Below are 23,343 nucleotides of genomic sequence, written 5' to 3' on the forward strand. Positions count from 1 at the left end.
CACAAGCTGTTAAACCTCTTCATGTAAATCTTGACCCAGGAGAACAACAGGCGTTATAACTCAAAAATTAGATTTAATTGAATTTAAATGAAGCCTATTGAGCATAATACACAACTACTTGCAAACCTGTGGTAATAAATTGGATGAAGTTGCCTAAAAAGGTCTCTCCCAGAATTGGGTTATGATTTATACCTTACGCTATAAACAGTCAAACCAGACCAGGTCCACTCTGACCAGGGAGGACAAAAGTTGGGGTTAAATCTACCTCTACAGAACTAAAATGATGATGAGAAAAATTTAAATACACATCTGCTCAAATAAATAGAAATGAGAGAAGAACAAAAGTTTGCATAAAAAAGTGAAAATGAAACGGAAATACAAATAAAAGGGTGGCGTCAACCTTTATAATTCATCATGTTAAAAGAAAAGGATGTAAGGTTTCAGAGCTCAGTATTTATTCTAAGATCCACATTACTTTGAGCATTTTTGCGTTTTTTTGTCTCTGTGTGTGTATGTTTGTGTTTTGTGTAGGAATGTTGAAGAAGCTTACAACATTGAAGGTAGATGACAACCAGCTGACCTCACTGCCTAACACAATCGGGAGGTAAGAAACATGCACACACACACACACACACACACACACACACACACACACACACACACACACACACACACACACATATACACACACACACACACACACACACATACACATACACACAAAACAACACAGATCATAAATCCCAATTCAAGCCATGCAGAAACCACCTTCCAACATTCATATTTTCTGTCAGTTTAGATTTTCTCAGCAGATTATTGTTTATCTTTGGTGGGTTGTTGTTTTTCTTGTGTATTACTGTTAGTTGCTGTGTTGTTATGCTGGCTGATGATTGGGGGGTTCTGTGTGTTGTGTTTGCTGCGTTGCCGTGGCGTTAGTGCGAAGCCAAAGCAAGGGTGAGTAACATTAGCCTTGTGGATCCAGGGGTGTGTTCAGAGACGGACAGATGTTCAGCTGTGTCACAGATACAAACACACAAGCTTCTAAACACAAGGGGCTGTGGGAAACATCTTTAGTAAATTAAAATTACATGCAAACATGAACTTGAATTAAGTTTCAAAATATAAAGTGATCATTCAATGTTTATTATTTTCAATATTTGGGCTTACGTAAAATCTAGATCTTGATTTGAAATTGAGCTGAACCCAGCCCAGCTAAAACCTACAGAGTTGATACGGAAATGATTGCATGTAAAAGGATTACAGTAATGTGTTTACAATAATTCTTATTATAATCCATCACAGTGCAGATTCAATCACAATAATCAGATTAGTTGCTTCTTTAAAAAAAAAAAAGAAAAAAAGAGTAAATATATGTTAAATGAAGCAGACACGTTTTTGAAGGGGAATCCGGATTCAAATTTACTGAGTCTTTTTACATATAGCAGAGATGGTATATGAACATTAAACTCTGCTCTCATTATAGATTTTTGATATTAGCAAATTGTCTGTTAACTCCTGGTTTAATAGATTTTGGAAGTAAGACAATCCAAATAAGACTCACAGGAACAGGAGTATGTTTGATTACATTTTTCTTTGACTTAACTTTTCCTTTTCTGCAGTTTGAGTGGTGACATGGATTACGAATCAAATAATCTGTGATGGATTACATTTTCAAAAGACTTTACAGATGCTGTTTAGCATTTACTGACATATACTAGATTTTCACTTTGTGTATCGCTTTGTATCTGGACCCTCTGAAAGCATTTTGTCTTCCTGAACAAGTCCCGGGTTTTAGCTTCAATAAGTAGTACTGTAGATCCATTATTTCCCCTGTGATAACACCATAAACTCCTTTTATAATATCCCCTGCTAACCCCTCTAGTTGATTAAAGGTTTCTTACTAATTATGGCTGTGATCCCATCATTACCCCGCAACTGTATTTTCCTAACTTACTCATAATAAGACTCACAGTTACATGTTAAGGGACAAAACTATCTATGCAAAAGTCAAAGTGCAAATGGATATGTGTATGCACCTGAGTGTAGTGTTAAAGTAATACAGGATTAATCCCTTTACTTCATCCAGTACAGCGTTCTGTTCTCCTTCTACCTACTTTAGCACTACAGTGTACTGTAGATACTGAATACTGTCAATGCATCAGGCTGAAATTGTAGATAAATTACTCCCTTTTACTTTTCTACAGTTAAAAGGGTTAGTTATAATAGATTAAAAAGCAGCTAATCTTACCTTCAGATGTCCATTGGATGTGGCTCATAACAGTCTGGAGCCACATTCCAATTTTATTCAGGTGTTTTCTTGACATTTTTGGTGTTTTATCATAGTGTATTAAATATATTTTTGTTTTGTTGTCGGTAATGTTTTGTGGCTGTTCTTTACTTTAACACGTAATTACTGTATGCACTATGACATTTTTCCTTTATATTATATATATCTATATTTCCTGAATTGTGTAGCATTTCCTCTTCTTCCACACAGACTTTGGAGAACAAGTGAGGGAAAAAGACAGGAAAAAAATATTTAATAAGACAATTGCATCATGAAATATTAATTAAATCTCACTTGGGAAAACAACAACAACAAATTTATTCATTCACAAGTGTAAATTCAGCAATATAAATGTATCCAAGAAAAAATAGGCCCAGCACGTAAAATTCTTCATCATGTGGACATCAGGGTTTATATTTTACTTTTATAATATTAGAACTGTGGAAAGGGGCAGTATACATCAGGTAGAAGAGTGAAATATGGAAAGCTACTCCTACTGTAGCATCTACAATAATGTATCAGCCACTTCTCCAAGTATTCTTGGTCAGAAGAAACCTCTAGCTTACCTGCTTTTTTGCTCATTTAGCTGATACTTCACACAGAGGGGACTTAAAGTTAGTGAAAAAACATAACTTTAGTTTCATACTGAGTGAGTTAAGCACCCAAACAAACAGAGAGAGTGTGCATACTGCAAATAAAAAGATTTAAATCAAGAAACGTAATGTAAACTTACAACTTACATAAAGTGACAGCACTGACCACTGAGCCACTGTGCTTGCCCCAGACACCTGCCATTGTGTTTAGGGTTTCAACGCTAGCAATACATGTAAATATAGGATTAGAAACTCTCTCTGCTCCGCTCCTCTCCGCTCCTCTCCTCTCCTCTCCTCTCCTCTCCTCTGCTCTCCTCCTCCTATTCTCCTTTGTCAGACCGTATGGTGGCCCAGATGGTCCGGGCCATTGGGAATAATAATAGCAGACTAATGCAATGTTAACAGTGACAGTACATTAATGTAAAAATGTTGTCTCATTAGCATTAGCCTGCTGTTAGCGTGCTGCTAGGCCAATGATGTCAGTCAAAGGGGGGGTCAGGGAGCCCTGTAGAGGGCTTGCTATGGATATTACTGTGAATGGAGAAGTTGAGATCCAAGTTGAAGAATTCCGGGTATCAAAGAAGGAAAAAATGGGAAAAAAAGATGAAGGGTGGTCAACAAATGAGACCAAATTTATGTCCATATAAAAAGAGTTTAATTGATTGATTGATTGATTGATTAATTAATTGACTGATTCTTCAATGTAATGATCTTTTGCTTCTCTCAACGCGCTCCTCTTACAACTTGTCGCTGCAAAGACAAATATTTCCTTCTCATCATAACATGTTAAAGGATAAGGCTGGTGCTCTTCTATGTTTTTCTTATTGTCAACAAATCCCATGAAAACACCAACGATGTGTCAATCTGTCTTTCAAAACTCTAAAGCTTCCCTTCTCTGTCTGTGGCTCCCAGCCCCAAACCTATTTGTTCCTCCTGAAGACATACATCTTTAAAAACCAGGTCACCAATAAAAAGTTTCACTTTTTAAAAAAAGTTGGGAATTGTAGTTTTTTTGAACAGCGTGTGTGTAACCTGTCAGCCAGTACAACAGTGTGGCACATTGATATATTTTTTAATAGTTTAGCTCTATGGCACAGAGGGTACATGCTATTAGGATAAATTCATTACTGATATTGGGCTTTTCACAGGATTTGTTGACAATAGGAAAAATACAGAATATTAACACCCTAATCTTTTAAAACTCATATCTATCTACTCATATCTAAGTCATCTAAAGTTACAGCAGAGATTTTACAGCCTGCAGAATAATTTCCTCTCTGTCTTTGTCATGTTCTTTCTTTTCATCTGTTCCTTTCGCTCAGTCTGTCTCTGTTGGAGGAATTGGACTGTAGTTGTAATGAGTTGGAGTCGTTGCCTCCCACCGTCGGCTATCTGCACAGCCTGAGGACCTTTGCTGCTGATGAGAACTTCCTGTCAGAGCTGCCCCGGGAGGTAAGGAGATAAACACTATCTTATCTTGGTATGATTCATAGTGCTCTAATGTGGCTCAGGTAAATGTGTCTCTAATGCAGCAGATGTTATTTAGCACCACCTTCCACCGTAATGTGATCTGATGGATTACTGGTGTGTGTTTCAGATCGGTAACTGTAAGAATGTGACAGTGATGTCACTGCGGTCCAACAAACTTGAGTTCCTTCCTGACGAGATTGGGCAGATGACCAAACTACGAGTCCTAAACCTCAGTGACAACAGGTACACACACACACACACACACACATGACCAAACCATGACTCAGTAGTGACAGTAAGTGCGCACACACATACGCATGCAACACTTTCTCAATGACCGTTTTTTGCTTCTGGAGCTGCTCTCACGGCCTGCAGTTACCATGGGAATGGATGAGTGTGTTGCCATGGTTACGTGCTCTGCAGGCTGTACAGTGTGTGGGCAGAAGAAACATCTCTCTTGTCTTTCTCGCCCCTCCCTCCCTCCATCACTCTCTCTCTCTCTCTCTCTCTCTCTCTCTCTCTCAGGTTAAAGAATCTACCATTTACCTTTACTAAACTGAAGGACCTGGCAGCTCTCTGGCTCTCTGACAATCAGGTATCTCTCTCTCTCTCTCCTCCCACACACTCTCCCAGAGCCTTTACCTGCAGCATAAACACAAACAGCTATACACGTATTAATCAGATAACGAGCCTTTTATTTGAAACAGATTATCAGTAGATAAAGGCTCTCATTTCTAAGTTGTACTGATTTATCAGGGTTTTAGATCATTTTTTTCTGAAAAGCCTCTCTCTTTACTGATCCGCTCCCATTTGTCATGTTAATATGCTGTTGCTGCTCTTAATGCAAATTCAACATCTTCTCCATTTGTCCATCAGATTAAAAACAAATCTTTTAATCCCTTAAATTTCCCTGTAACACTTTCATTATGAAACAGGTGCAGGAAGTGTTGTTTTTTATTTATCTATTAAGTTTTAATAGCTCAATATCAAGAGCAAAAAGCAAAGCAGAGTGGATCAGAATGATTAATACACTGTGTAACATAATTATTTATGCTAATAAAAAACAACAACAAAAACAAAAGAGTGGTGTGCAAGAGTACATATTTCACCGAATTTTCAATGTCTGCCATTGTTGTACAGTTACCAGTAATTTCAGTGTCTCCCTATTATTCCCTCTGTCTTTTGGGTCTGGCCTTTATTTTTTAAACACCATATTTATTGTCTGAGACCTGGCCATTATTTGATTGCTTTTATTTGAGAATTAATTGCATATCAGTCTGAATTAGTTATGGAGCCTCAGCTTGTTGAGTGTGGGTGCAGACTGGCTGGAGTTCATACTGACTAAGATAATCTGAAGCACAGAATGACACAGTGGAGTAAATGAAGCACATAGCTGTTAATGATGATATTCAAGTCATGTATTATTTGTTAGAACTAGACCAAGATTCAAGATAATATTCTTTGTGACATTTTGAAAATCATCTCTGCACAGTTTAATCAAGGTGTAATCACAGCTGATAAATGAAAGTGAAGTCATAACAACACTGGATCATTATTGACCCGCTAAAGAAGAAAGCAAATTTAAAATTCAAATGTAATTTGTAAAATGCCAGCACAGTATGATATCTACATGTGATATGGTCTCCTATGTATGCATATTCTGCCTCAAAACGCAAGCCTAAATTTAGTAATATCATTAGTATTCGTCATTGCATGCATCACCACTGAGAACTATGACAACTATGAAAATCCTAATTCTTAAAAAGTTGATTTGATTCAGGTGGCTTGTTTCTTAAATGTGTTTCTTTCATTTTTATACCTAATGCATGCAACGACATCACATTTCCATTTTAAGAGACATTAAATTTTTATAAGCTCAATGTGCAAATTAAAGAGATATTGGACCATTTTCACAGACCATGTCACAAATGGCAAAATTGATTAGCAAATTATCATCATTAATACTTTGGGTGTCACCGAGGAGTCAGTCAGGCAGATTTTGTTTTCTAACCAACTTTCCCGTAGCCAATCAGAGTGAGAGATTTATAATAAATTATCAGCGCACAGCATATCTTTTAATGCCAGATTAGTTGTAGATGTGAAAGTCAGTAATAAATAGATTCAGTGACAGTTCATACAAGATTACTTGTTATGACTAATCTAAATGTGTGTGTCTGTGTTTTCAGTCCAAGGCTCTGATCCCACTGCAGACAGAAGCCCACCCCGAAACCAAACAGAAGGTTTTGACCAACTACATGTTTCCTCAACAACCCCGACATGATGAGGGTACAAACTGTGTGTGTGTGTGTGTGTGTGTGTGTGTGTGTGTGTCTTAATGTGAGCATGTTGTTAAATGATGATTGATTATATGATGTTGTGTGTGTTTGTAAGGTAAACTGAATGCTGTGTGGGTGTATACACGGGCCTATTAAGCAGTTTAACCCCATCATTGATGTGTGATGTGTGGTGTGTGTGTGTGTGTGTGTGTGTGTGTGTGTGTGCACAGATTACCAATCGGACAGTGACAGCTTTAATCCTACTCTATGGGAGGAGCAGAGACAGCAGAGGATGACTGTGGCCTTTGACTTTGAGGACAAGAAAGAAGAGGAAGACAACTCTGGGAAGGTCAAGGTCAGCTCTCTCTCTTTCTGTGTCTGTCTGTCTGTTTGTGTGTTTATGTCTCTGATTGGGAGGACTAGGGTTTAGTTTTTTGCAAAGACAATGTTCACTGACTGGCATTTAGACAACCAACTTTTAGCATGATCTTAACTGTATGAAAAAAGTCAAAGGCACAAGACTCAAGGAGCATTGCTTTGCAGAATTCAAAACAACCTAAATCAATTCAGTGTGAGAGTTCTGGATCAGTTTTGGATCAGTTCAGCTAATACAGGGCTGCTTTGTCCCTGATAAACACTGAAGCTTTCAAAATATATTTCTTTACATCTCTGATTTCACTCCTCTGTAAACAGCCGCTGAGGCTCAGGAATGCTGTAGTACAGTATCTAGATTCAATTACATTCAAGTGTGATTTAAAAAAAGTATGAGTTCTCTGAGACAAAAATATCAACATAATATCTTACTATCCTTCAGCATTGTTAAATAAACTAGAGATTTTTATAATTTTGTTCTGAACCTTGAGGTTTTTCCAGAAATCCCCCCAGATTGTCGTTATGTTTCTCTTCATTTCTGAAACAATATTGAACATTAAGATGTTTTACTGACACATTTTTTACATTCCTACGAAATACTTGCTCAGTGCCTCTTTTAGTCATTTAGCTTCCATTTCCATCTTTGTAGGTGGAGATAAACCTAAAGCGCTATCCAACACCCTACCCCGAAGATCTGAAGAACATGGTTAAATCAGTGCAAAGCCTCGTGGGTAAGAGCGTACACGCCGGACATGGACACCAGCACCAGCTGAGCACAGGCACCGCCACCTCAGCAGGAACCAACATGGAACACACACACCTCAGCAAAGAACAGTACGAACCACCTTGGCCCCTTCCTCCCAAAGAGGTAGAAAACACACACACACACACATTCCCAGTAACATACACTCATAAAACTCTGTGTGAATGTCTTAAAATTGTCTTAAAATGAACTTGTTTGTGTGTTTGCCAGGTGACAGACAGAGAGATGCAGGACTTCTCTCAGAGTCAGCTAATGGATCAGGGATCAATGCATAACTCTGGTATCGAAATTCCCAAGAGGAAAGACAAAGAAGACCTGACAGAGAGCTCAGAGGTTTGTAACATGCACAAACATACACAAACACACATATGTATGATTGTAGCAACAGCCATGTGATTTTAGGGTAATACTTCACATCTCTAAAGGTTATACCTAAAAGAGTATTCAAATGAGGACATGGCAAATGTCACAACACCATATTAGAGTAATGATGGACTTTAGCATGCTAGCACTTTAGCCTCATATATTGTATATTCCACTCTAAATTATACATGATTGCCAATATTTTGCTTAAACTTAGTTAAGTCTCAGGTGATCCCACGATTACCTAATTCCACAGACTGACAGAGCACCAAATGCTAGAGCTAAAATCATAAAAAGCAAGTTGATTATGTTTAAAATTTTAATTAGCTTATTCTGGCTTTTGTTTGCCTCACATGTCTGTACTACAATATTAATACTGTAGCTGAGCGATGTGAACTTTTCTTTCCAAAGGACTCGATGGGCGGCTCACCCAACGACATCCGCATCTCTGACATGAGGCCTACCCTGGTGGAGCCACCTATGTACAAACCAAAGGTGGTACTGCTGGGCAAGGACAAGAAAGGTACTGTTTTATGCTGAGTATGTTCATAAAAAAATACAGGATAGCACAAACAGGATTATACACATGTAGGTACAAGTCTGTGGGCATACAGTACACACTGCCATTTAATGTGGTCTATTGTAAAGCGCTCGGGGCATGTTGTAATAGTGTTCATTAATTAGTCATGGTGGTGAGCGGATTCATTTCACAATGAGTGAGGGAATACCATAATGCTCTGCAGAATATCCAGATTCCCAGTTAGATGCTTCAGCTTTAAGACTGACCCTTTTTACTTATTTTGCCCTCGAGGCCTCCGTTTCATCCAAGGTAAACCTAATTTTATCGCTCTATTAAAAATCTGTTTTTATGCTCAAAATAATTTAGTGCCTTAATCCCATCCACTCAAAGAAACGGTTTATTATCTCTCCTCTATGATGAACTGTAGCTGTGTCTAATTCAGAGCTCCTGTTGCAACTAAATCAGGAAAAGCATGTAATAATGTAATCTACTCTTTCTTCAGGGAACTCACTGTAAAATGGTTAAAACTCAAACAGCTTGTCTGTCTTGGTGGGGGTAAATTCTTAATGAAGGAAAATCAATAAGACACTTTATTATGTTTATTCTATCAAGATTTTGATAGGTTTGACTCAAGAAACTACCATTTTGATACTCCACTACTGCTTTTTTTTAGTATTTACACAATAATTTTACTTTGTTCCCTCCTTTATGCTTTTCTGCAACTGCTTGGTGTTTTTTTATGCTGCTATCTTTACAGGTCTACCTTCCAAAAAAGTTCTCTAGGTTCTATAGGAACACTTATAAAAAAAAAAAGATGTTAAAAAACTGTTAAACCCATGCTTTATAACCAGGCCATGTCTTGCGTCACAGCAGTGGACTCAATATTGTCCAACATATAATGAGAACAGTGCAGGAATCTGGGTTAAAAGACTGATGAAAAGACTAAGAAAGTAATGTGGTTCTTCTACCTCTCGACATGCTGAACAGAATAAACAAACATCAATAAAATTCAGCCCTAAACATAATCTTTGTTACAGTGTGAACTCCTAGTATTTAACAGTATCTAGTAGTTCACTGTTGAGTTTTGAAATCCAATATTAAGGTGGAAATTTGAAGTGTTGTTTGGTCATACCAAAGTCAAAGACACCTTAGGTCTAAAGGTTTAGGTTTTCTATGTGAGGATACAACCTAAACTGTACCTCAGATCTAAACCAAACTTTCTTAACTGCATAAACTTGTTTTAAACTGTTTATTTCAGTCTGATGAAGACCACTTATGTAAGGCTACCTGTTCTGCTCAGTTTGTGGGCAAGTCTGGCTCAAAAAAATGTCACTCAAGTGTTAACAGAATAGTGAAGCAGTGTCTGTAGCTGTATTAGAGGACCTCAAGCAAAATGTCATTACTGCTTCTATCAGCATGTGACAGCAGTGCTGTACTGTGACAGAAATAAACAATGAATGGTTTGTCAAAAAGTTTGATGCTAAAAAAACAAGATAGGTGGTCCATGATGTAGATGAGACAAGGTCAAGAGGATGTTGTTACAGTTATGTGACAATGTCAGGTGCAATTAAACATGTTAACCTAGACAGCAACCTGGATAAAAACACTAAAGCAGCAGTCAGACAAGTGACATCATTTTCATAATTTATGCTAAAATATTTAAACTGCAAATTCATTTTGACTATAGCATGATGATTAATAAATCTAACCAGTGTGGCGGAAATACTGTATATGAGTTGAACATGGATCAGGGCTACTCAAAAATGTAATATGTACCAACAACATATAAAATAGATAAAAGAGATGAATAATTCGTATGTGCCACTTGAGAGGAAATTGTTTGGATGTATACCATGTTGAAACTTACTTTTACTGTTGTTAATTGTTGTTGCTTTCTAGGGAAATCATTCAAAAGAGATATAATTAGTACATGACAGCTGAGCTCATGAGACTTGGTTTTATAATCCTGTATTATAATCAGCAATCATTCCTTGAGTAGGGGGTGGGGTTAGACACATGGGCACCCTCCTTCATTGGTGTTGATAAGCCAAAGCAGCACTTCAGGAGGATAAGACGAGTCCAGGTGCTGAGTTAACATTTAAACACTAAATCAATAGATCTGGAAACTGTAATTTAATCAAAAGGAAAATCAGTGTCTCTATTGTACAACCAGAAATGATTCAGCTAACAATACATGTAGAGTCTCTTGAGATTATGTATGATAGAGATCTGAGAAGAGACATAAAATCGAGAGAAAGAAATACAGTATAGAAAGGTTTTCTCTTTCAAATATCACAAAGGCATTTAAGTACTTGTAAAAGAGGGCTATCAGGAAGAAGCGGATGTGACATTTTCACTGAACAGAGCTCTCTGTCTTTGTCCAGAGTCTACAGATGAGGAGGTGGATAAACTCCACTGTCTGAACCACAGCGGCTCCTCAGCCACCTACTCCGACTATTCTCCCTCCCAAGGCTCCTCGGGCTCCTCCAACCCGCCCGCCAACACACACTCACACACACATTCTCACCCACATCAACATCAACACCCACACCAACACCAACACCCACACCAACACCCACACCAACACCAACACCAACACCCACACCAACACCAACACCAGCACCAGCACCAGCACCAGCACCAACACCAACACACACCTGCCCTGCCAGCCCCCAACAAGGACCAGGCTCCTCAAACACACTGGACAAACAGGTACTAAAACACACATACGCACCCACACACACACACACACACACATATACACACGGTTCATGTTCAATTTAATCTCTGTCCCTCGCTCTATCCCTCCCTCCAACTATCCATCATCTCCTCTTCTCTTTCGATTCCATCCCCCCACCTTCAATCTCCTCCATCTATCAACCTCATCCATTTCATTCATCTCTCCGGCGCTCTATCCATCCACTCCTCCCGCCCTCATTCCTTCCACATTTCTGTGTCTTTCTCGTCTCTCTCGTTTGCTCAGTGAAGGTCAGAGAGACTCATTAGGATGCTGCAGACTTCTGTTCGGGAATCTCTGAACCCTCTGCTTCAAAGCTGTCCAGGCCAGACTTCAGTAATGTTACTATCTAGAGGGCTTCTTTTTTTCTTTTTTTTACACCTTCACATAAAGCGGCTTGGTACTTCTATTGATGTTTTTACCCTGATTGGAGTGCACTCATGATAAAGTTTGACAGATTTGGCTTGAGAAATAGCATGGGGGGAAAGTGTTTTGAGTTCTAATCAGAAATGTTGCAGCTATACAACAATAAATATGTCAACTTGCATTGTGTAAGAATATGAACTTTTTTCATTGTTTCACCATCTCTTCTAATGTTGAAAACTCAATTTACTGTCCGTTCTTTTCCCTCCAGGTTGAAAGCTCGCTTTGGTATTTTTTGACATTAAAGTTGTTATTTCACATGCCCTGGGGTGGTACCAATCCCAATCTGTATACTTGTCCCTTTGTCTGTGTACTTGTGAAACATGTGGTATTTGCAAGCTGCAAGTGGAAAGGAGGGAAACTAAAGGCGTTAATATTTTCTGTTCCAGACTGCTCTTGGAAACATTAATTACCACAAACATGGTTGTTGGCCAAATTGATCTTTTAGACGGAGAGCAGAGAAAGTTATGCTGTTACCAGTGATTAAATATACAGCACAGTACATAATAATAATGTAGCGTGACATTTCAGTATAATTCAGTTTGTTTTATTATTTTCCAACATTATTTGTGATTAATACTTTCTGTCCTTTTTAGACTGGCTCAGTCGTTCCCCAAGCCCATTGACTCCAAGCCCCTGCTATCTCAGCGAGAAACCCCTCCATCAGGAACCCTGCAGCAGCGTGGTGATCGACGCCCGCTGAGTGAGCCGTTTGATTGGGCTGAAGCCCCTCACTATGACAACACAGGCTTTGATGCTGAGGAGTCTCCTCTGGACGGCCATTCCTCTACAAGTCAGGGAAATCCACCTCTGGGCTCCAAACCCCGCAGCCAATCAACACACGGCCGCCGCCCCCTCCTCAGGCAAGAGCGAATTGTAGGGGTCCCCCTGGAGCTGGACACCCAGACGCTCCCCTTCCACAGCAATCAACGCTCAACCCCGGACAATGACCCTCAAGGTCCTGGAGGTCCTTCACAGAACCCTTGGCAGAATTGGACCCGGACACCAAGCCCGTTGGAGGACAGGACAGCTTTTCCTTCTAAACTGGACCTAACCCCCACCTCCAGCCCCAACCCTGACCGCAAAATGATGGACCCAAGGTAACTAAAGCAACAAATGATCCATTTTCCATATAACAGTACCTCGGATGCCACTAAAATGCCTTCATGGTTTTTTTTCCCCAACCAAAACATTACAGCAGCATTTACACTTTACTCTGGCTTAAGATCCAGTTGTTGATCATGTCAGTCATAGATCATATATAATACATCTATATTAGATGTCTGACTACTCTGTTAAAAAACCTTTTTTCTTATGATTAATGGTAATCCATTAAACCTTTATGGTGGTTATCAAGCAGAAATTACCAACATTCACTGGTTCCAACTTCTCAAAATGTCTCATAGTTGTTGTTAATTGTGTACCCTTGGGATTTGGACTTCAGTAGGACAAAGCAAGTTATTTGAACACTTGAACACTTTGGGCATTCTTTGACCTTTTTTATGCTAAATAATGAATTAATTCATCAAAATGCAGTGTTAATTTATTTAGTTACACTATTCATAGTATTGTAACTGCTGTATTTGAAAAGACTTGGCATGCAAGCATAATTTGGTATTCAGAAAATGTGTTAAACGTGTTGTTATGAAGCTGCTTCCTCACTTCTGTCCTCTGTACTGTCCTTCATCTTTTTTTAATATCAGAATCATGATACTGGTATATCATTAACAGTGCTTCAGTTCTCTAGGCCACCAACATTTCATCCAAAATAGAGTAAATAGTGAAACAAAATAACAGATTAGTCTGAGTATCAGAATATTGAATAGAATATCAGTATATTGTTTTGGGCTCATTTTATTATAACATCTCTTGACTTTATATTTTATTTTTTAAATCCAAGGATGGAACAAGGAGCGGGGCCTTTGCCTGGTGGCTGGACATACCACGACAATCAAGGCGAGCAGAACAGAAAGGATCAGCTAAGTGTCACTGGGGGCAACAAGGTAACCGTGGTTATGAGTAAAAGCTCGGACCGCCTGTCCCCCATGATGAAGGAGACCAGGTCCAAATTTAAGAAGTCACAGAGCATCGATGAGATTGACATTGGCTCCTATAAAGTCTACAGGTAGATTTAGTATTATAATTATGTTTCTTTTGAATTATATGTCAAGGGATTACAAATCAGGTGATTGTAAAGTGGGTTCTCCTGCATAAACAGTAATTTGATTACAGCTTTTAACACTGATCTCTCTTGTTGTCCTCTCTTTGTATAGTATTCCTGTTGACAGCTACAGTTCATCCATTGAGCAGCAGACCAGTTTGGACCGTCAGGAGCTGCCCTGTTCTATGGAGCAGACCAACATGGCACGGTCCCAGTCTGCACCCATGTTAGATGATGACCTAGTCTTCCCAGGACATGGATCCAGCAACCAGAACCAGCTAGGACAGAACCAAAAACCTGCGGTCCCACATAAGGCCTACCACTTCGACCAGAACTACAACCCCCAGGTTAGCATTGTCACACCATTGTCATTTTCAGGTGCAGCAGGCACCTTTTTTCAAAGAAAAAGCTCTGAAATCCCCCTGTACACAACTTGCTCAGCACCAAACAGCAAACAGACACAGTTAGCAAGTAACTGGTGAACATAGTGGCATTTAGTAGCTAAAGAGCCAGAAATTAAGAAATAAAGAATAGATATTGGAATTATATTAACCAGGTGGACAAAAAAGTGACTAACAAGTTAAAAGATTATGATGTGTCAGTGTTGTGTTTGCAACTTTTTTCCTCTGGCCATAAATGGCAAAAAAGGGTTAGGGTTAGGAATGCTGGTTTAAACATAATCAGCATTTTGTGGGTCACATCCTTTTAAATTTTGTTTTTCTTTTTTATTGAGTAGGTTTCAAGCTTTTTGTGTTGACAAAAGAATCAAAAGTCACAATAGTTTGCAAGACAACAATGTCTGAAAATGTTCTTACTGGTATTAATTCTAACCAATCAGGTGACTATGGACCGCCGGGTCCCTCCACCCTTCCCCAACACACCTGATTATGTCAACCACTCATCTAAGGCCTTGGAGTACATCAATCAACCAGGGAAGACATTACCCAAAGAGTTAGTGAGTCCTCGGTACCGTGCTTACCCACCACTGGAGATGTTTTCTTTCCCCCAATCACCGATTAACCAGGATGGTCTGCCCAGCCAGCAGCAGCCAATCCCATCACAGCGATCCAGGCCAGGGTTTTTGAGAAGAGCTGATTCATTGGTGAGCTCCACAGAGCTTGCTTTGTTCCGCAGAGTCCATGAAGCCCAGCAGGAGGCGCTGCAGGAATCTCAGTACAGACAGCAGGTACGAGATCTATTTTGTGCAGAATTATACTTATTTATTTGTGTGTGTGTGTGTGTGTGTGTATGTGTGTGTGTGTGTATGCGTGTGTGTGTGTGTGTGTGTGTGTGTGTGTGTATGCGTGTGTGTGGGTGTGTTTGTTATTCCAACTGGCAGAAATTAATTCATCACATAAATACTGAGAGATATTTATTCTTCACCCAGAAAATATTATCTTGGTTTCATGTATAAGTGAATCATAAGGAGATTTCAGAAATAAACTATGGGGAATTTCTATAAATTAACATTCACTGTATTCATATGAGTAACATAACTTCTTATATAGGGTGGATTCTTTTTCTTGAACTTAATTTCTGTGGTCTGATGCATTTTCTTCTTCTCTCCTTAGGCGGACCCTCCTCTTTATGGCCGGGCTCTTGCTTACTCTTCGCCCATGGAGCACTCCACTCTCTCCAACATGGTCGACAGCCAGAGCCAGATGATGCACAACAAGAGAAACGGTCGCTACGATGATGACTACCCCACCTACCAGGAACAGAAGAAGCCCATGATTGGTTATCCAACAAAGAGCCTGACTCAGCGCCGTCCCCTGTCTGCCAGGAGCTACAGTACCGAGACCTACGGAGCATCTCAGGTAGACTGACTGTTTGTCTTTCCATTCATGTCTCTACTTATTTATACTTTTACTCATTATAGTGTTTTAACTTGTGGTCCCATAGAATACATTATTTAAGTCTAAGTACATATTTTACAATTATGTACTTACTGGCAAAATAAATATTATTTTAATTATAGTTTCACATCCTCACACACCAACTGTGAGAGTATCTAGAAAAAGTAAACCAATAGATACATACAGTAGTTACAGAAGATAAAATGTTTGTTTATAGATCACCCATCTGACAGAGATATAAACCTGGCAAGATCAATTGTCATCTTCATAACGGCAGAAGGAGGGTTCCTACTTACGTATACTATTTCAGAGAAATAACAGAATTGGCTGTTTAAACAGATTTAAAACATCAAATATATGTTCTGTCAGTGCTTGAATTTAACCATTCTTATGTGGGCCTGCACCTGTTTCCCAACAACAGTCAATATAGCTTGATTCAAACCATGATCACGACTTTTCCTAACCATAACCAAGTAGTTTTGGGTGCCTTAAACTAAAATGAGTACAAAGTATTAAAAAAGTATTTTAGCGCCTATAATGGTCATTTTTAAGGCCCTGACAACCTATCATGTCATAGATGAGTGAGGACTTTGAATTAAAGTCTGTGTGTGTGGCTGAATGTGACTGAGTGAAAGTATTTTTATTCATCCACTTTCAGCCACTGACCTGGGTCCAGATCTAGGTGGCACAGGTACCACAGGTCCCCTTAGCTCCAGCTACATTTTCTAAAAACCAAGACATTCCCAGTCCATAAATAATTCCTCCAGCATTTTCTGGGTTTGCTCCAAGTCAGACTTTCCCAAAATAGTCACAGAGAGAGTGTCCAGAGGCATACGGATCAGCTGCACTAAGCACCTCATCTGGCTCTTTGCACCATGAAGGTACAAGGCACAGGAAGGAAACAAGGAGCTACAAAACTAACGTTGACCACTTGTGACAGCAGTCTTATTCTTACAGTTTTTACCCAAAGCTCATAGCTAAAGCTGAGGCGTGGACATGACCTTCAGGTTCATCTTCCCCACAATGGTCTGATATAGTGTCTGCATTACTGAAATCACTGTGCCAGTTTGCCTGCCAACTTTATGTTCTATTTTACCATCACCTCCCCGAAGGATACTTTAACTTCCTCATATGGGCCAGCAATTTAGAGGACAATCCAAAATGCCACAAAACTGAATATAAACAGGTTGTTTGTAGCTGTTTTAATAAACAGGTAATGATGATATTTTCCAATAGAGTTATTATTTGCTTGACTGCAAGAGGTTGCTTTCCGGAAAACATAGCCCTAATGTAAAGGGGGTGTATCATCTTATCATTTCAAGGTCTATATTTTTATTCTGCAGCTCTACTGGAATATCTTTGCATGATTTACATATGTATCTCATACTGGGCCTTATACATCTATGCAATTAACAAAGGAAAATGACAGTTGACTGTTTGTGGGCAAATGCGAACAATCTGATTTAATATGGAGGAGGAAGTAGAGGTAATTTTGCAGACGAAGCCTTCAGAGCAGGTTGGCTATTGGAGCATTTCTACATACATTCGCCTAAAGATTTAGACCGTTGACCCTGTTTAATGTAGACATCCAACATTATACAGGACAGTATGAAAATAGAAGAAAAAACACAAAAAGTATGATATGTCCCCTTTGAGAAACACACTCATTCACACTTCCATCAAATAAAGTCATAGCATTTAGTCGAACTTTCAAGAATTCTCTTCATGATCTTCATGATATGGACCCTCAGGCCCGTCCAGTGTCAGCTCGTCCCACTATGGCTGCCCTGCTGGAGAAGATGCCCCCTGACTACACCCTGGCAACCTGCCCTGAGAAACCATCCGATGACACCATCAAAGTAAGACCTGTCGTACCACAGAAACCTGAAGACATCACCTCCAAGATGCCTGCAGATTGGAGGCAACAGCTGCTCAGGCACATAGAGGCCAAACGATTGGACAGGGTACGTCAATGTGATGCAGACACACAGAAGAGGGAGATGCACACACATTCAGTAGCCCTCCGAGTCTGTATCTGTCTAAGTCTGTGTTGTAAAGTTGACAAGATATGTGTCTGGCTGCATGTGTGTCCACTCCACACTGTCGCTCTGTCAGCCTGATCTATGCACACTCACTACTGTGGATATGTGCTGAAGAAGCCACGTTCTGAAAGTACAATGCCACAAAATGCTTATTGTAACAAGTCATTTGATCTTGTGTTGAGTCTTAAAACCTTTTTTTTCAAACAAGTGAAAAGTCAGTAATGTTAAGTTTAGCAAGAGCCTGTGAAGACAGTCGTACCCTGATGATATGACTTTGGAGTAGCTTTCTGAAGTCTGAGAAAATAACCCTGATTATGTCATGTTGTTTTGTTGTTTTTTTTAAAGCTGATGTTATTCTACTGGGGTTATGGAGTTTGAAAAATGTAGGTGTATATCATGCAGGAACGCTATAATGAAATCAGTAAGTTTCATTACATACATTTTATGGTCCAACAATGTTGGAGCTTAACTTAAAGTCAGGATGTTTAGTCAGCTTCAAATTTGACCATTTCAAAATATATATATATTTCTTGTGAATCCCTCAACAAGGGAGAACCTTTTTAAAATGTAATTTTGACAGTCTGAACTCAGAGTCAGGTCAACAAAACATTTTTTTTTCACTTGTTTAGAAAAAAAACACAGGATCTTCAGAATTAAAACAATCACTTCTTAAAAACGAGGCTATTGTTCAGGGTACTGTAATTACACAGAGACTATGTATTAACACTGATATAGAGTATATTCTGTTGTTTTTTACCCCTTATAAGGTACCTGACACAGAAATTAATTAATTTATTTATTCAAACTAAATGCATGTTTTCCATATAGCCAGTTTGATCTATATTGTATAAAACATGAGCAATGTTACAAAGGAAAAGACCCTAGTGCAAATAGATGTTTTCAGTTAGGGATTGGGTTTATTGCTGGTTTAAGTAATCATGCATAGAGTACTACTACCTAACTAATTTGAGTACTAGCATACTAATTTGCTAACTAATGTCGGAATGTCTTAATCCACCAGTTGTTGCTTGTATAACACAATATTCACTGTGTGTATCACTAGCTAACATTTTTCTGCGCTTTCAGCAACTCTGCACTGTTGTTGTTGTTGTTGTTTTATCAGTGTTATTGTTGTTTGTTTGTTTGTTTGTTTGTTTGTTTGTGGAGCTCACAGTGTGTTGTCTTCACGCTGCAGCCCGCTGTCCAGGCTCCTCCCCCACCCTTCCCCCTACATTCACCCATGTCATGTGATGTTGTCTTCTCCAATCAGAGTGGTGTCCTAAAGCACAACACGCTCACGCTGGGCATGCTCTGTCAGGGCGGGGGTCACGGCCAGGGGCACAGCAGCACTTTGAACTTTAACCTTTACAATAACACTAAGCATGAGCCCCCTGCTGGCCGCTGGCTGCCACTACCTCCTCCTCCGTCTGCCAACGCTGTGAGTATCCCACTGAGAACTATGAACCCCTGGTACTGCTGTCATTGGTGCACACATAGCTGCCACTGCCTCTTCACCCAACTACAGCTACCATGAACTATTATCTAAGTGGCATATTACCATCATAATTTAGATTATTATAACTATATTGTCTAACATCTCAAGGTGTGAGTATCAATGAAGGGGGGGGTGATATGATTTATTTTTTGGTGTTCCAAAGATTCTGACTCGGAATGACTGGAAAATCACGTGTTGTGTGTGTAAGCTGGTAATTTGGAGAACTGGTAATTCAGGAGTTTGAATTCAGCTATTGGACGCTTTCAACTTGTCAAGGTTGCCAAAATAATAGAGACTGAACTAGAGCTGCAACATTTGTCTATCAACCAGACTTAATCACCCACTATGTTGATAATCAACTCATTGTTTTGAGTCATTTCAAAAAAAGAAGCTGAAATCACCTGGTTCCAACTTTTTAGATGTGACAATTTTCTGGTTTCTTCTATGATTGTTGAACTGACTGTCTTTGAGTGGTGGATTGTCGATTGAGACAAAACAAGATATTTTAACTTTCACCTTTGGCTTTGGGAAACAGTGATTATTTTTGCCACTTTATATACCAAATGATAGATAATGTTAACACTAATGGCAACAGCTCAATAGACATCCAACCTAAAGTACACTGTGTTATGCAGATCTTTTTTGTCTGACACATGAAGCAGTGGGGAATTGTGTTTCTATGCCCCAGTAAACCGTTTGTAGAGCTTACTGTGGGGCAGGTTGTTGCTGCAATAACTATATTCTAATATGCAGTCTTTATGATACAATACAAGATGCAACATTTATCACCTGTAACCCCCAGCCCATGTTGACAGGTGGTAACACTGCACATTGTACAACTTACCTTCAATAAGAAAGGAAATATATTTCCCGAGCTGGTACAACCCCATTCATACTTAATAAATAAATAAATAACAAAATCGCATAAAAGACTGATGTCTGAAACTCAGGCAGACAAAGGTTGATATACTGTACTTGTACATAAAAGTTTTAAAAATTAAATGTTTATTCTCAGTAATTGTTAATTGTTCTTCCTTTCTGCTTCTGTCTCCCTTTCAGACCCCCTCCCAGCAGGCTGCCATGCTGGACAATGACCAGGAGGGGGTGTCAGGGAGCAATCAGTGGGCTCCCTACTCACTTGGCAGGAGGGATGTCCCACCTGACAACCTCATGAAAAAGGTGAGAGCTGCTGTGTAATAAGTGTACCTTTCAATCATAGTCCCCTAAGGAAGTAAGGAAGGACAGTGTATATATTTGTTATAAATGCTGATGAAAAACCCTTTTCGTATCTCCACAGGGCGGCCATCCCCACAACCCATCCCACCAATCACACAATACCATGATCGTCACTTCCTCTTCCTCGTCCTCGGCCACGACCCCTCATCGTGTGGTTGGGCAGCAGGTCTACGATGGTGGGATGATGAACAAGGGGGGTCAATACCAGCCAGGGATGCCCCTATCCGTCGTTCCCTCTGGGGGTCCAGGGCAATATCAAGGTATCATGACTCAGGGTAATAAGGTAGTGAATTAAGAATACTTCATTTGTAGCCTGTATAGATTTATTTTGGGGTTAGAAATTAATTGTATGTAATTGGAGTAAGTGTTGTGATCGGCCACCCAAGTCACCCAATCCAAGATGTTTTATTTAGTGTGAAAAGATATGTTTCTTTGTTTTTTCCATCCAGCTCTTCCCCCTGGCCAGGGCTACTCAAGTGCCGGCATGTCCATGGGCCTTTCCTCATCCGGGAACCAACCCCAGTATAACCCTCATTCTTCCCACAATCCCCATCAGCCTGCCACCAACCCCCAGTACCACGGCAACCAGGGCATGGTCCATAACAATCAGGTTGTTATGACCACTCACACCAACCCGCGGCCTCAGAGCGCTCGCTGCCTGTTGCAGACTAAAGGCCAGAAGAGCACGGATGGTTTCCAAGAGCAGGTATCTGACTGTCTGTCTGTCTTTCTGAAGCAACACAAGGTCTATTTAAAAAATGTGCTGTGATAACTAGGTTAGAAAAGGATATTAGTTTGTGGTCCTTTAGTAGCTAAACTAAAGGAGAATGGTTTAAAAAGCTAAATCTGTTCCCAAATTTAGGTAACTGTGACATATTAAATTGATCTTAGCTTTTTGTTGCTGTCATTGTTGACTTTGTCAGTTGACAGGCAACACATTTGGCAAATACAGTAGTGGTTAATGTCTACATGTTACAACAAGCCAACAGGAAACAATATATACTGAAAACCACTACATTCATGTGTGATTGTATAAGCCTAACAGTGACTGTTTGTGCACAAACAGATCTAGAAAAGGCCACAGAGGTTTATTTTCTCTATTTGTAGCGCCTAGATCATCTCATCAGCTGACCTTCCTGAGGGTTTTGTTTTTGGCCTTCCAAACATGAGAGGGATTACATTATGCCAAACTCTGAAAAGAATATTTGTGGCTCAGTTGCCAGAGAGCGGACTTCCAAAAAAGCTGCCAGAGCATGTCACATATCACATGAAAGGCCCCTGTTGTGTATGTACCCTATGCTCGTTTATAGACTATGATCTTTAGATTTCACTGTCACTTGTCTTTCTTCTTTGTCTCTTTCTTTTCTCTCTGTGTGTCCTCTCTCTTCCCCTCTCTCTCTAGTTGTGTGTGAGAATAGAGAAGAACCCCGGTCTTGGTTTCAGTATCTCTGGTGGCATCAGTGGCCAGGGGAACCCCTTCAAACCCTCCGACATGGTACGACCCGACCTGGCCTGCCAGCCAATCACAGCCTCCTCAGCTTTACCTCAGAGTTGCCATGGAAACTACTGCTCGTTACCGCAGTGTTGCGTTTATCTGTCTATCTGTCTGTCTGTGGGGCAGCAGTTGACTTGGTTAACTTTGAGTCACTTTGAGTCTGTGATGTTATATTAAACAGTACTGGAAGGCAGGAGTTTAATTGAGGATTTACGTACGTGAAATGGTAAGAAGCACTTCACTTAAATACCTAGAACTCATGTATCTGGGGTATTTGTAAAGTATATCTAAACTAAATCTCCTGAAATACTCAAAACATTTGAGTTTGGTACATTGTCTTATTAGGACTGATAATACAAGAACCCTTTTAGACATTCATGTAGTAAATAGTAATAGTAAATAGTTATTTTTATATGTTTGATCTTAATAGAGTCCTCATCACTGTCAGGTAATTTGGAAAATGAATTTACATCCACAAACTTGAATATTTCCATATTTTGAAACATACCTGTGCCCTCATGCATACATAATCATCACAAGATATGCCAAACTCTTTTATCATTTCTACCTCTTAGTTTGACTGATTCTGTCAGTGTGCCTGTAACTGAGAGCCTTTTGGGGTTGCAGATCCCCCAGGCCTCCAGCACATGGCAGTCTGTCCTAGAAACATGCTGCTATAGTCAGTCTAAAGGAGCACGGCTGCTCATGGAGCTCTGACAGCTATTTTAGGAAGGCTGCTTAGTTCTGGGACATTGTGGGTGATTTTAGATGTTCAACGCTTTGATCTAGGGATGGGAAGTATGACAGATTTTACTGACTGTTATTCAGATGTTGAGTAACTGAGAAGACAGCTGGCCTATAAATAGAAAGCTTACAAGAAGAGTCCTTTAAACATTCAGCCTCTGCACAGCCCATGTGACAAATGGTGAATTAATTTAAGTTGGGGGTGGGAACTGATAATACAGGAACTGTCAATTCATCATTTCACTTAAGTTCTGAGTAGACAGCTAGTGTTTAAGTTGCTGACTCGTACAGTTATTTAATCATTCCCATCTCTGCGTCTATCCATAAAGCTTCCACCAGCTGCAGTTTGTCCATTATTAATGCCATGTTACACAGGCAGCAAATGGAACCAATGAAGATGAGCAGTTTCTCAAGCGATTCCACTAAATATCTTGTCAAAACTGCTTATTCTTATCTATAAAGCAAAGTTCTTTAGATAAGCAGTTATAGTATACACACAGTACATGTATA

General features: G+C 39.6%; 1 protein-coding gene across 1 annotated transcript in view; it reads left to right on the forward strand.

Moving 5' to 3' along the window:
* lrrc7 (leucine rich repeat containing 7) overlaps nucleotides 1-23,343 on the forward strand; it is a 54,521-nt gene that overhangs the window by 26,347 nt on the left and 4,831 nt on the right. The window contains 23 exon segments of the mRNA XM_053323017.1: nucleotides 532-604; nucleotides 937-954; nucleotides 4,203-4,332; nucleotides 4,478-4,593; nucleotides 4,876-4,945; nucleotides 6,537-6,636; nucleotides 6,857-6,981; nucleotides 7,648-7,866; nucleotides 7,972-8,094; nucleotides 8,536-8,647; nucleotides 11,029-11,191; nucleotides 11,294-11,356; nucleotides 12,401-12,904; nucleotides 13,705-13,929; nucleotides 14,078-14,312; nucleotides 14,804-15,151; nucleotides 15,537-15,782; nucleotides 17,573-17,785; nucleotides 19,134-19,301; nucleotides 20,418-20,537; nucleotides 20,656-20,869; nucleotides 21,044-21,300; nucleotides 21,997-22,089. Of these exon segments, the coding sequence (XP_053178992.1) occupies nucleotides 532-604; nucleotides 937-954; nucleotides 4,203-4,332; nucleotides 4,478-4,593; nucleotides 4,876-4,945; nucleotides 6,537-6,636; nucleotides 6,857-6,981; nucleotides 7,648-7,866; nucleotides 7,972-8,094; nucleotides 8,536-8,647; nucleotides 11,029-11,191; nucleotides 11,294-11,356; nucleotides 12,401-12,904; nucleotides 13,705-13,929; nucleotides 14,078-14,312; nucleotides 14,804-15,151; nucleotides 15,537-15,782; nucleotides 17,573-17,785; nucleotides 19,134-19,301; nucleotides 20,418-20,537; nucleotides 20,656-20,869; nucleotides 21,044-21,300; nucleotides 21,997-22,089 (3,935 nt within the window).

Source organism: Scomber japonicus, chromosome 7, assembly GCF_027409825.1.
Source record: "Scomber japonicus isolate fScoJap1 chromosome 7, fScoJap1.pri, whole genome shotgun sequence".
NCBI lineage: Eukaryota > Metazoa > Chordata > Actinopteri > Scombriformes > Scombridae > Scomber > Scomber japonicus.